Source organism: Mirounga leonina, unplaced genomic scaffold, assembly GCF_011800145.1.
Source record: "Mirounga leonina isolate KUSES-001 unplaced genomic scaffold, KU_Mleo_1.0 Mir_127, whole genome shotgun sequence".
NCBI classification, from domain to species: domain Eukaryota; kingdom Metazoa; phylum Chordata; class Mammalia; order Carnivora; family Phocidae; genus Mirounga; species Mirounga leonina.
The window spans coordinates 657,183-670,564 of NW_023270316.1; the positions used below are offsets into that span (position 1 = coordinate 657,183).

Here is a 13,382-nt window from a genome sequence, read left to right on the forward strand (position 1 = left end):
AAAAAAAGGATGTAGACTTAACGGGACAAGATGCTTATCTCTGCGTTAGACCGCGCAGCAGGCGAGGGTTAGTGAGCCGTCCCATCCATCCCATATGGTCAGTCCTGCAGACTTCCTGACCGTCTCTTTCTCATTAAGACTCCAGCGTATTTAAGGGCGCCTGGGTGGCTCAGTCGGTTGGGCTACTGCCTTCAGCTCGGGTCATGATCCCAGGGTCCTGGGATCGAGTCCCACATCGGGCTCCCTGCTCTGCTTCTCCCTCTCCCACTCCCCCTGCTTGTGTTCCCTCTCTCGCTGTGTCTCTCTCTGTCAAATAAATAAATAAAATCTTTAAATAAAAAAAAAAAAGACTCCAGCATATTTAAGACTGAGAAAATCTGTAACAGACTTTAAGCAGGGAGAATATAGACATTTTATTTAAAGTTGGTGCTACTCATACTTCGCTTTGCTTATGCAGTTTTCTTGGAAATCTCAGGTTACAGCTCTATTTTTTTTTTTAAGTTTTATTTAAGTAATCTCTGCACCCCACATGGGGCTCAAACTCACAACCCTGAGATCAAGAGTTGTATGCTCTACCGACTGAGCCAGCCAGGTGCCCCTACAGAGCTACTTTAATCATTTGTCCAAGTGAGACCAACCAAGAATTAGATGAAAATTTTCTGAAAAGTGGTTAATTGGATATTTTGCATTTAAAAGAATCTGTTACCTTAAGAATTTATTTGTCTTGTTTTTCACGTTAGCCCATCCCGACACATGTATGTAAACATGTGATTAGGAAATTGTTTTATTATAACTGTTCTTTTATTGTCTGAAACTGGTGAGCACTTGGGATTAAAGCACATGATTAAAAGTTGTCAATTTTAGCAAGCAAACTCAGCTCAGCCTCTTAGTATACTTGCTATGTCAGGCATACAGAAGGAAATAGATCTTAAACTTACAGTAAGCAAAGAATGAGTCAGTATTCCAAAAATTATGGCTTAGGATAGTATTCTCATGCAGTCCTAAAACTCAGCGACCCCATTCCATAAGACATCATCTTCCCCCTGGCCCTAAAGTGAGGGTCTGTGTCGGGGAAGGTGGAGGATGTTGACTCTGACAAATACCCAGTCTAGATTCTAAGTGTCCTTCTGTCAGTGGACGTTCTCTCTCTAGCCATGGTTTTGAGAAATGTGGAGCCCTGACAGTGCATGTAGAGTCTGACTCTTCCCGCTCCCGTGGTGGCAAATGGTAGGTCCACTTGGAGAGCACCGATAATAAATGGTGTGCACGAATTGTAGCCAGGTTGGTTCAGTCAGGTTTGAAGAAAGCCGGACGTGTACGAAAATGAGAGTCTGCCACACTGATGTTAATGAAGGGATAATCATTTCATGTCTGAATCACAACTGCCTAGATCCCCAGAGTTACAAGACTAGAATACACACAATTTCAGGAACACCTGTGTAAGGGTTAGGCTTCATCTGACTCGGGTAAGAGTGCTGAGTTTTATTGATTTAAGTGAATTAAGGGTGTGCTAGGAAGTGGTCCCGTTTTGGGCAGTGGAAAAAGACATTGGGACTTATTAACTGCTCTTTCTCTCTTTTTTGCCAGATTTAGAAATGGCTGTTGCATACTGGAATTTAGTATTATCTGGAAGGTTTAAATTTTTAGATCTTTGGAATACCTTCTTACTGGTGAGTGTCCTCCGGCTTCTTGCTGTGTGTGCCCAGTGTGATGGGGTCAGCAGATTGCGAGGCTGTGTATTCTGACCGAGGCGTTCCGGACGGGCGGTGGGTCGTGGGGGTTCCGTACGGTGGCCACACGGCGGAGCTCCAAGCAGGGCCGTCCTGAGGCCAGTGTCCGAAGCGCCTCAGGGAGCCACACACAGAACCCCCAGCTAGGCCTTCAGACGCCCTGCAGACCTGGGCCGTCATCCATCCGCCACCTTTTCCAAGGAACTCAAACTAATTCTGTGCTTCCTCTGAGAAACTTGGAATTCCTGAAGAAAGCACCAGTCACACATGTCCTGGACGTTGGTCCTGGCCCCGGACCGTGGCTTGTATCCCGGTGTCCAGTGCGCTCATAGTCTGACACACTTTTAAACGTGTTTACGATGTTCAGAAGGAAAAAGGAGGGCTTAGCTGGCCCCTTGGGAGAGTCTGTCCGTGCCGGCGACGGGCCTCTGAGTGGTGCTGGGCCTTCGTGGTGGGGCGGCCCCTCCTTGCCGGGAGTCAGGGAGTGGGTGTTACAGTGTGGAGCGTGTGGAGCATGGGGTCTCGCTGCAGAACAGTCACATGATGTCGGTGTGCCCAGACCCAGCATGGCGCTCCCTCCATGAACATGTGAGGGGTGCCTTCTCACGGCACAGACCCCGGCCTGGCTGAGGCCCATCCTCCCTCGGGGGGCCCGTGTGTAAAGGGGCCTCCTTGAAGCGGTGTGGGAGAGCCGAGACGCCCATCGCATTTCCTCTGCTCCACCACTTAGTAGTTTGGGGCCGGCGACCTCAGTTGCAGACGTTCCCAGAGATGGGACGGCACCCTCACAGCAGCACCTTGGGAACCCCCCAGAGCCCTAAACAGGAGAGCGGGTGAAAACTCAGGAGAACGCTCCCAGACACAGTGACCACAGCTGAGTCCAGGCCCGCTGTTGAGCGGGAGAAAGCTGCTGCATGTCCTGGGGTAGCTAGATAAATGCACAAGGACAGGCCGAGCGTGGTGCATGGTCCCTTGAGGAGGGTGCACTGTGCAAGGAGGGGAGGGCAGGAGAGGACCGTGGCCGCCAGGACTGCGGGGGGGAGCCTTCGGCGAGGTGGCGCATCCCAGCACGGACATGCGGTGTTTTCCACGTGTTTGGTAGATCTCAAGTATTGCATCACATGTTTTTAGACCATCATCCCATCCTAGTATAGAAAGAAAGAAATTGTGTCCAAATGCAGTTTGCCTGTTCGTCCTGCATTGGGTCTGAATCAGTGGGGGTTAGGTAGAGATTTGAAGTGCTGCCCTCGTATTTGAAACAGATTATAATCTTGGTATTTTAAATAAGTCTACTTTTCCATATTTGCATGTTGGCATTATGTAGCTCCTAAGATTTATCCGGAAGCCTCTTACTGTTCTGATGTCCAGCAGTGTGAGTGGTGGTTCTTAGTCCACATCAGATTGCAGACTGAGCCAACTAGACAGTGGGACGCCGGAGGTCACGTCTGTTTCTCAAGTCTGGTGGGTTTTTTTCTCTTATGTATTAGGAGCATCACAAAAGATCAATCCCAAGGGACACTTGGAACCTTCTGCTAGATTTTGGAAATATGATTGCAGATGATATGTCTAACTATGACGAAGAAGGTACGGGAAGTCCTGGTGCTTCAGATGGTGGCCAGAAACGCTGACGCGCAGGCTGCCTCTCTCTGCCCCGGGGCGCAGGACGGTGCTGACCAGCTCCAGCCGACTGCGGGCCGCCCCCTCAGGGCAGTGGGGGTAATGGCCGTAATAATAGTTACCCCTTTAGTGTGTCTGTCAACTGCACGAAGGAGAAGTAGGGCTTCAGGATGTAGCTTCAGTCCAGAGGGGAGTGTCCCCTAAACTAAAGCATTTCCCAGGTGGCCGCGCACAGAGGTGTTTGGGAGCCGCCACCCCAGGTACACGATCCTGTGTGACCCCCTGTCATGCTGCTGATGTCGGCCTGAGGATTCCAGCTGGTGCTTGACGTAAACATAGTCACATATCTGTGGTCCCTCAGGCCAGCCGCTCAGGGAGCATTTGTGTGGCGCTTGGCCACGGCAGGGAAGGAGGCTCCGTCTCGCCCGCCCGCCGTGTGCTTCCTCCATGCCCAGCCTGGAGGCCACCCCCTGGGGCCGCTTCTCACCTCCCTGCTCTTGGCGCTGGCGAGTGAGGGCTCACCGACCCGGCGTGTGTGTCTGTGTGTGTCCTCCGCGCTGGGCATGGAGCAGGGTGCGAGTGAACGGGCGGGTGGTTGGCCCTAGACAGGCCCTGCTCCTGGGAGCTTAGCCACGGTGGCGAGACGCGGCTCATCCGCGGAGAAGGAGCCAGCCGCTTACAGTGAGTGTGCGTCTGGCCGGCGGGGGTGTCCCAGGCTCTTGGGTGGTCTGGGCCACTTGGGAGTGTGGGGGTGGCCTGGGCTGGAGGGGAAAGGCCCCAGGGGGAAAAGGAAGGGCGCCGGGCGGCCAGGAGGCCGTGTTCCGCAGGGAGGGCAGGGGGCCCTGCGGCCAGCCAGCCCCGCCTGCCCTGTTGTTAGAGGCCGTGTCTGCTCGAGCGGGTCTGGCCAGAGCTGGAGAAATGGGTTTCACTGGCCGATTCCTTCAGAGAAGCAGGCTGGGAAACTCACCTGAGTTCTTGCAGTACAGACACTGACTGTGAGGAGAATGCTCTGAATACAAAAATATTACTCTAAACTGTTGATTTCTTAAAATACCCGTGTGTTTGCTTCCCCGTAGGAGCATGGCCTGTTCTCATAGATGATTTCGTGGAGTACGCGCGGCCGGTCGTCACGGGCACTAAGCGCAGCCCTTTCTAGGCAGAAAAGTAAGATGCCGAGAGGAAGGGCCTCCTGCAAGGGGATGCTCGGTCGGTCACTGTGCCCCTGTCGCTGGCCCTGGCAGTCGCCCTCGGCCAGCCGGGCGCTGGAATGACCTCCCCCTGCTGCAGAAAGGGCTGAGTTGGACGCCGGAAGGAGCTCCTCAGAAGACACTGCTTCGGGATGCCTGGGGGTGGCTATTACTTTAGATTTCTGCTTGATTTTTATTATACTTGTGACAAAGTAACGCAGAGCATGCCGTTTAATTCATGATGTACGGTGATTGCCAGCAGTGACCACAGCTCCTGCCGGGGCGCCTTGTAATTCCGCTTAAAAAACAGTATTTGTGTCCTCGGCAGGACGCTGTGTTTGTCTGCAAGTCAAAGCTGGTATCCTTGTGCCCTACAGAACATCTGACGCGGATTCGAACATTTGATAAACTTGTGCCAGGAATTCGAGGTTTCTATTTTCTGAATTATCAAATACCTAGATTTATTAGATCTATTTTTATTTTAATTCCCTGTTGATGTTCACGTGAAAGTCATTCCGTGGTTCTCGGTGGAGGCGGTTTGCGAGGTGATGGCACGTGTGGGCTGTGACCCCGGGGGCGTTATTGCAAACTGGTGACAAGTCGCGGGTCTTTTCCTTCCAATGTCATTTGGATGAGCTTCCTAAAAAATTTTGTAAAGTATGTTTTTTTAAAAAATGTATTTTATTACATTTAAAAGGACATTTTTCCATGCAAAGTATTTCTTTTACAAGCAAAGGGTTACAGATTTAAAAGCCATGTGAGTTGGTTCCTTCCAGCGTCTGAGAGGCCCGTCGCCCGCCCTCCGGCTGTGTGCATGGTTTCATACATCTCGTTGCCCGAAACACCCACAGGAAAACCTCCACCTCGTTTCCACCTGAAGCCCATGCTCGTCACGTTGCTGTCGGATTCTTCCAGGGTTTGCTAGCCTCAGAGGACCATCCAGCGAGGCCCAGAACCTGCCCTCCGAGCATGGGAGGCAAGTGTTCTTCACCTGCGATGCCACCTGCTTTCCGTCTGGAAAAAGCTGCGTGTTCTAAAAAGCACCATGTGGACCCTACCTCATGCATGAAAAGATCTTCATGTCACAGGTGTGCCTGCTGCCGGCCCGCAGCCCTGTGTACGAGACAGACGAGTTGGGGTCACTTCACGGGAGAGAGGAAGCTCACTTTGGATTTTCTGTACATGGACAGTGTGCCTGAAATGTGTGCTTGAGTTGACTTTCACAAACGTGGTTCTGAGTTTCCGGAAGCATCCGTGCCCAATGGGGGGGTTTTTGCATACTTGCTGTGTGTGAACTATGTATGCTTTTGGAAAGGAGTCTTTCAAAGAGACAGCAGGCTGTGGAGGGCAGGAAAGGGGGCCTGAGGCTGGGACACCACCATCGGGGCTGGGGCGGCCCCAGCCCGCTCTCCTGGGCCTGCGCTTCCACGGCAGCAAAGGGGCAAACAAGGCTGTCTCCGCCTGCGAGCCTGGGGTTCTAAGAGAGCGCTTACTTTGTAGAATAAAAACCTCCACAATTTTAACACATCCTTCGAGGCCTCGTGGCTTCCTGCCATGGAAGTGTTCTGCTCAGACAAGGCTGCGGAGCTCGGGTAATCTCCCACAAATCCTGGAGGTCTGTAGCACCTGTTCGTTCTTGAGATTCAGAGTTACAGCATGGGAGGCTCCGTGCAGCTGTTTATCAATAGATAACAGAACCTTAGTGGTTGGACAAAGGCTCTTCAAAAAACCGTGGGTTTCTTTTTCTTCTCTTCTGTATATTTAAGGCATGCATGCTATGAAAGTGCTAAGAGCTTCGGAGACATTAAAATAAATTATTTTCTCTGGTGTGGTGGTGTCCTTCCAGCTCTGTCCTCGGCTGCTCAGATGCTGGGTGCCACGGGACCCGCAGGACCACAGCCCCCCGGCCGGCGCCCTCCTTTCCATCACCACAGAGTGTGCTCGCTAAATGTGGTTGTTTCCATGTGAAAATTAGAGGTTTTCCTTGAGCTGATGGGCATCATATACCAGAACACACTGAAATGCAAACTGCAAGTATATTGAGAATACACAAACCACCCGAATGTAATAGGCTTAGTAAAGACACGGAGCGCCTGCCAGGAATTTCTGGAAGAGATGGGACCCCATCTTCCCATGCCGGGGGCGTGTGTGGCACCCCGGCCCTCAGACTCCGGGCTGCGAGGGGGGCTCCAGGCGCACAGCAGGGCTCCATGAATGCTCCCCCACGGGGTGGGGGGTGCCCATGCCGGCTGGACGGCATGGAGCTGCTCCTGGCCACTTCATGAAAGTTTCCACGGCCTCAGAGCCAGCAGAAGAAATGAGCCACAGACCACCTCTTCCTCCAAGTAGCTGTTCGAATGACGCTCTTCCACCCGCGTCGGGTGGTTGTCTGAGTGGAGGGTCTGTCTTGTCCCGCTGGATGGGGCGCGCACAGGCCTCACTCCACAGGACCCTGCTGGCTGGAAGACTATTCCAGAGCCTCCTTGTAACAAGTGCTGATTGAACACTTCCTGTGTTCAAGTGCACCTCAGTATCTGGTTATTAGTGAAAGAAATGCTATTCTTAGCAGGCATGATTCTCAGATCCAGGTGTGATGGGTCCCACTTCTGGTCTGATGAGTGGCCAGGTCCCGCGGGCCCATGGCGGGCGGGGACACTGCTTCCTAACTCCCGACTTCCACCCCAGAGCCTGGTTTGCTCATCTGCACCCCGGCCTCCTCTGCGCGGATCTGGGGATGTCTGCGTGCAGCCTGCGGTCCAGAGCCCGGCCCCAGGAGAGCCCACTCCCGCTGCATGGACGGGGAGCGAGCCCCACACCGCACGGAAGCTAGAGCCGCTCCTCTCCTTGGCCCCGTGCATTTCCTAGGTTTTCTTCCAGGCAGTGTGTAATCAAAAAGGTTTTCCAAAAAGTAAAACCGTGCATGGAATGAATGAAAACGTTCTGCTGAGAGAGAAGTCGGGCACGAAGGCCACAGAATCTACATTCCATTTACTTGAAATGCGAGAGAAGACCGAGCTGTCGGGGCAGAGGGCACAGGAGCAGGTGACTGGGAGCGGGGCAGCCGGTCGGACGGAGCCCGGGCCTGCCTGCGGCTCGGCCGTGTGGACTCCACCCTGAAGCTTCAGGAATGTGCGCGCGTCTTCAGAACGCTGGCAAGGGCTCAGTGCTTAGAGGTCGCGCCTCTGCGGGGAGGCGGCCGCAGCTGTTGGGGACGCTGACTAAGCCCCCGGCTCGTCGGCTCCGAGCTGGTGCCTGAGCTGACGCGGGAGGGAGGGACGCCGTCCACGTGGCTCCTCGGCCGGCGCGGGAGCAGAGGGGGCCAGGGAGGTTCTCATTGGTGCTGCCTGCCGGCGGAGACAGACGAGGCGTGCCGGGCGTGCCGGCCGTTCCGGAGCTCCTGAGAGCGGCACGATGAGCACGGCAGAGGTCGGTGGGACGCACTGAAGGCCGCTGCTGCGAAGCCAAGGGCCAGAGGAACGGCCTCGCCATGGAGAAGTTCAAGGCTGCCATGCTGCTGGGGGCCGTGGGGGACGCGCTTGGGCACAGAAACGCCCACAAGGACAGCAGTGCCTTGGGCAGGAAGGTCCAGGAGGGGCCGCAGACAAGCGGGGGCCTGGACCACCTGCTCCTCTCCCCAGAGACGTGGCCCGTGAGCGACAACACCATCATGCACCTGACGACGGCCGGGGCCCTGACCACAGGTGAGCCACCCCCCCCCCCCGGCCCCCCCCCGCCCCCCGCACCAGCGCCCCTTCGCGCGGCCCCTACGGGTCGTGTCACTGCCTGTCTGCCGTCAGCCTCCGAAATCGTGACTCTTGGTTCCTGTCTGTAAACGTGTCTCCAGAGTGAATCTGTTTGGGGAGAGCGTTCCACCTTTCACGGCAGACAGTAAGCCCTCCGATTTTTTTTTTCAAAAGAATAGGAAATAATAAGCCCGTTTGAAATTTGGACCCATTAAGATAATATTGTTTGGGGATTACTTCTAAATCCCAATGAATTTGAGTCAAAACGCCATCTCCCAAAATAGGATTCAGATATCTGCTTAAACAGAGCGCGTCCTGGGGAGATGCGGTGAATCTGGGGGGACGGGGGCGGGGAGGGAGCAGGTGGACGGCAGGACCGTGTGTTTGCACGACTTACAGATAAGCGCGGCTTTCCCACAAGGTTCAGGCTACCAGCCTGTGCGTGCTATCAGTGGGCAGCTGCAAAGTGAACGCCTGGGGTGACCATGAGGCAATGAGGCCCGGCCTCGGGCCTGCGCCGTGAGCTCACTCAGCTTAGCTCTGTGCTCATCCTGCAGGAATGCTGGCCGCGCCGCGGCCGTTCCAAAATAACCCGGGCGAGGGCTGGGGCACACAGATAAGATAGCGTCATGGTGCATTGAGTGGTGGGGCGCCTCTCTGAGTCTACACAACCGTGACATCCGAGTATTTCCAGTTTCTCGTGTTCTCAGGCTAACCGAAGCAGGGACGCCCGCCCGCCGGCCCCAAGACCCTGCTGGCGTGCGTGTCTCCCAGAGCAGAGCCCTGCATGTTGGGCTGCACGCAGCTGGTCCTTGCTTCCTCCACGGTGTCTGTGGCCGGGCACGTGTGCTCGGTCCCCCATGTCCTGCGCTCGTCTCTTTGGTGAGGGCAGAGTCCACGGCGTGTCTGCAGTCGCCAGCCGACCAGGACCTGCTCTCTGAGATTAGATTAAGCCCTCTTGACAGAAATAGAACAGAATCTGCCCCAATGTGAAATGTGGGAGGACAGGGGTGTTTGGGGCCTTGTTTCCAAGCAGACACGTGCCCCCTGCCTCTGGCCGTGGGCGGGGGGGGCCGCTGTGCCCTCAGCACCGTCTGGCCCGCCAGCCTTGAGGGGACACTGGTGAAGACCGCCCCTGACTATGAGCCTCCAGGAGCTCAGCAGGCATATTTTTTTCCAAGTCACTAAAAATCTAAGTTGAAATTTTATTTAAATGTAGTTGTCAAACAGCTGGATCTTTTTTCAATAAATAGCAAATTGTTGGGGCAGCTGGGTGGTTCAGTCGTTAAGCGTCTGCCTTCGGCTCAGGTCATGATCCCAGGGTCCTGGGATGGAGCCCCGCATCGGGCTCGCTGCTCGGCGGGAGGCCTGCTTCTCCCTCTCCCGCTCCCCCTGCTTGTGTTCCCTCTCTCGCTGTGTCTCTCTGTCAAATAAGTAAAATTTTTATTAAAAAGTAGCAAATTGTAGCCTATAAAGGGGCCTCTGAGCCCCATTTGCGGGGACCACCAGCCCTGGTTGCTCTGACCCTGCCCGTGTCCTCGTCTGACCCTCACATCACCCTGAGGGTTGACATCGTTATTACAGCCCGTCCAGACACAGGCACGCACAGAGAGGGGTCGGGTAGCTGGCACGATGCCCCACAGCCACGGCATGAGCAGGGACAGGACAAGATAACTCGCTTCCAACACACCAGCTCCTCAGCGCCGTCCCAACCGCCTGCCGTCAGTGGCCGCACAGGGACCTCGAGGATCCTGACGGACGGTGGTTCTTCACCACTTTTCCCAAAGACCCGCAGACTTCCATCAAGTGGGTTGGCATTTTTAAGTGCGGCCCTCTGTTCCGTGCTGTGAGGGCGTGGGGTCCTGCCGTTGTGAGGGAGATGCCGGGTCATGGACAGCCCGCGTGACCTCCTACTTTGGGCCGTGTCTCTGGCACATGCAGAATTGGACGAGATCAGATCCTGGCCCCGGAAGTGGTGTCCTGTACCCCATAGGCCAGTGGGCAATCCAGTCTCCACAGGGTGCCCCGCGTGCCCACTGCACACACCACAGGCTGGTGTGTGTGTGGCCCTGTGCCCGTCACCCAAGGATGGGGAGGCCCTGGGGCCTGGCGCTCCCTGGCCCTAAAACTCGTGAGCTTGCTTTCCCTCCTGCCCTTCGGGATGTTGATGCCTTCGTCACAGGGTTAAGTGAGATTAAGTGGGGCAGTGCGTGCACGCAATCAATTATTTTTTTTTTATTTTTAAGATTTTATTTATTTGCGAGAGAGAATTAGAGACAGCATGAGAGGGAGGAGGGTCAGAGGGAGAAGCAGACTCCCTGCTGAGCAGGGATCCCGATGTGGGACTTGATCCCGGGACTCCAGGATCATGACCCGAGCCGATGGCAGTCGCCCAACCAACTGAGCCACCCAGGCGCCCCACACGCAATCAATTATTAAGGGAAGATGGCTCATGGCAATGTAGTTAATGCCTGTCTTTCTAAGTGTCCTGGTCTGAGGGTCAGCAGCTCCATCTGCCGTGGCCACACAGGAGGAGTGGGGGCGTGAGCCCACTGGGGACCACGGCAGGTGCCATGGGCATGTCCTACCTGCAGAGGAACGTGGGCCTGGCCCACATGTGAGCAGACCAAGCCTGTCCAGACTCACCCTCTCTCTTCCTCCATCACTGGCTCCCTGATGGTAACAGCATTTTGAAAAGTTGACATTTTTACTACAAAGCAAGTTGATAAGGGTAGTGTGCCTTTTCTTTATGGTGACATTGGTTGGGAGACATGTCTCTGAGGAGATTGGGTGGGAAGGCGGAGAAGAATGGGCTGGAAAGCCATGTCACAAAGTGGAGAAACTCTGACAAGGGGTCCGCGACATTGCAGCTTTGGAAAATCCACTTCTAGTTTGAATTTTAACCTGAAACAAACAGAAGACTGTTTGTTGCCATTTTGTTTTTAAGGAGGTTTTTTTTTTTCTTTGAGAAGGATGTGATTCCAGAACAAAATGAATTATTAGAGGGACTCTGGAAAGGCCAGGCTTGCTAACCCGGATCGAGCTAAGACAGACGCTTGTAAGGGAGGTGCTGGTTCCCCAGGGTCAGGACGACCCCCGCGGCTGCGAGCCCCGCCAAGCCCACTCCTCCCGCCCCTGGGTGGGCCACACACTCTCCATCCCCACTCAGACCCGGGCCACGCATGGTGCGTCCCACAGGATGCCCGCCATGTGGAGCTGGGGACAGAAGGACTGAGGACCGAGTCCTGCTTCCAGAGCTTCAGGGCCCGAGGGCCCACCGGCCCTGATGGTGGCAGGAACCGTGGCTCCAGTCCCAAGCAGGGAGAGACTTGGCGAGTGCACCTGTCTCCCTCACCCCGACGTGGGAGTCCAGCCCTGGGGTGGCCGAGAGGGGGCTCCCTCCTTCCGTCCTCCCCTCTCACACACCCCCCAAAAGTTGGGGTATGCGCCCCACACAAAAGAGGGCAGTCCCGGCTCCTGAGGCCAGCCCGAAGGCCTGAAATGCAGTTTGGGTACAGAATGAGTTTGCTGGTGGCTATGAAAGTCACATTGGCGCCCTCCACCTGCCCAGCTGGCCCAGCACAGCGGCCCCTCCACCACCTGGCCCTGCTCTCTGATGGAACAAGGCAAATGGGACCCCACATTTGGACTTTGTGGCCTCCATCCACCACACTGCACATTTACTTGATGACAGCAATGCTCAGGCCTTGCACCCGAACTCCGTTTACCATCATCTCTGGCCTCGGGCAAGTGGCATAACCCACTGAGCCTTACCTGTAACCCCAACATGACAAGACTGGCGGTGTTGGGGGGGGCGCCTGCAACCATCTAGGGGCAGTGCCCCCCAGACAGCAGGTGGACAGTGCCTTAGCTCCTCTGCCCTCCACGTCCCTGAGCCTCGAGGGACTTGAGACCACGCTTGTCCCCAGGATCAGATCCTGGCCCCGGAAGTGGTGTCCTGCACTGGGTGCGGTTTGGGACAAACTGGGTCTGCAATGGCTGCTTCACAGGAGGGAGAAGGCAGATGGAAGTGCAGGGGTTCAGCTCCCTGTGTGGAGACACGGGCTTGTGAAACCCCAAGGAAGAGGCAGATCTCAGGCCGGTTTGTCCTCATGTGGATAGAACTGTTGGCAGGAGATGAGGACTGTGGGTTTTGTCTAGATTCTCCTGTGTAACCAGAATGAAAAGCACAATCACAAACTGTAATATCTGAATTCTAAGTACAATCTAGAGTGAACTGTGTGCATGCTGCACGTCTCTAGGGAGCCAGGACTTTGGGAGGTAGGTCGCCAGAAGCTTTCTCCTCTTCTACCCACGTGGGGACACGGAGCTTCCTGCCACCCCGGGGGCTTCCTGCTCGGTCTGACCCCGTCCTCCTCTTTCCTCCCCAGACTACTGGTGCCTGGACGACCTGTACCGGGAGATGGTGAGACGCTACGTGGAAGTCCTTGAGAAGCTTCCGGAACATTGGGCAGACCCAGCTACCCTGGAAGGCTGCTCGCAGCTGAAGCCGGATAACTACCTCCTCGCCTGGCACACACCTTTCAACGAGAAGGGTCAGGGAATGCTTTCTTGCCCCCGCAAAGTGCGTGCTGGACAGCCGCCTGGACACTAACCTGTGTGTCGTCCACTAACCAGCAGCACTGCAGGTTTGCGCAGCAGAGAGGGACGGGCTGGGGCCCCTTTGGGCCGCAGCGTGCCGCCCAGCTGTCTGCTCGACACCAACCCTGGGTTCATCTTAAGGAATACTTTGGACTGCTTTCCCTTTAAGTTTGTATTTTGCCAAAAAGTCAGGAAAACATATACTAGCAACATAAAGGTTTGTCTCTAGGATGTGTTTAGAGGTGACATACGCAGTCAAAGTCTCTGCCTCCATAGCACCTGCTCCTGGGTCCTAGACCTACCCCTCTAGGTTTATAGAGGATGAACTTGCCCCTTGGGGTTTCTACTGAGGATGGACCCCCCCTTGGGGTTTATACTGAGGATGGACCCCCTTGGGGTTTATACTGAGGATGGACCCCTGTCTGGGTTTATACTGAGGATGGACCTCCCCTTGGAGTTTATACTGAGGAGGAAACCCCCTTGGGGTTTATACTGAGGATGGA

General features: G+C 55.1%; 2 protein-coding genes across 8 annotated transcripts in view; both read left to right on the plus strand.

The window, feature by feature from the left end:
- The window catches only part of DCUN1D2 (defective in cullin neddylation 1 domain containing 2), a 33,499-nt gene extending 27,137 nt beyond the window's left edge, over positions 1-6,362 (plus strand). For 5 of the 7 annotated variants that reach the window (XM_035003010.1, XM_035003013.1, XM_035003014.1 and 2 more), the window contains 3 exons: positions 1,588-1,670; positions 3,218-3,314; positions 4,424-6,362. In XM_035003010.1, coding sequence (XP_034858901.1) covers positions 1,588-1,670; positions 3,218-3,314; positions 4,424-4,503 — 260 coding nt within the window. In that variant the 3' untranslated portion in view covers positions 4,504-6,362. Of the gene's footprint in view, positions 1-1,587; positions 1,671-3,054; positions 3,192-3,217; positions 3,447-4,423 lie in introns of all 7 variants that reach the window. The other 2 variants (XR_004678835.1, XR_004678834.1) reach the window with 2 other exon arrangements.
- Positions 6,363-7,815: 1,453 nt separating this feature from the next.
- ADPRHL1 (ADP-ribosylhydrolase like 1) overlaps positions 7,816-13,382 on the plus strand; it is a 16,675-nt gene continuing 11,108 nt past the window's right edge. Inside the window, exons 1-2 of the mRNA XM_035003017.1 lie at positions 7,816-8,235; positions 12,669-12,833. Of these exons, the coding sequence (XP_034858908.1) occupies positions 8,022-8,235; positions 12,669-12,833 (379 nt within the window). The 5' untranslated portion in view covers positions 7,816-8,021. The remainder of the gene's footprint in view (positions 8,236-12,668; positions 12,834-13,382) is intronic.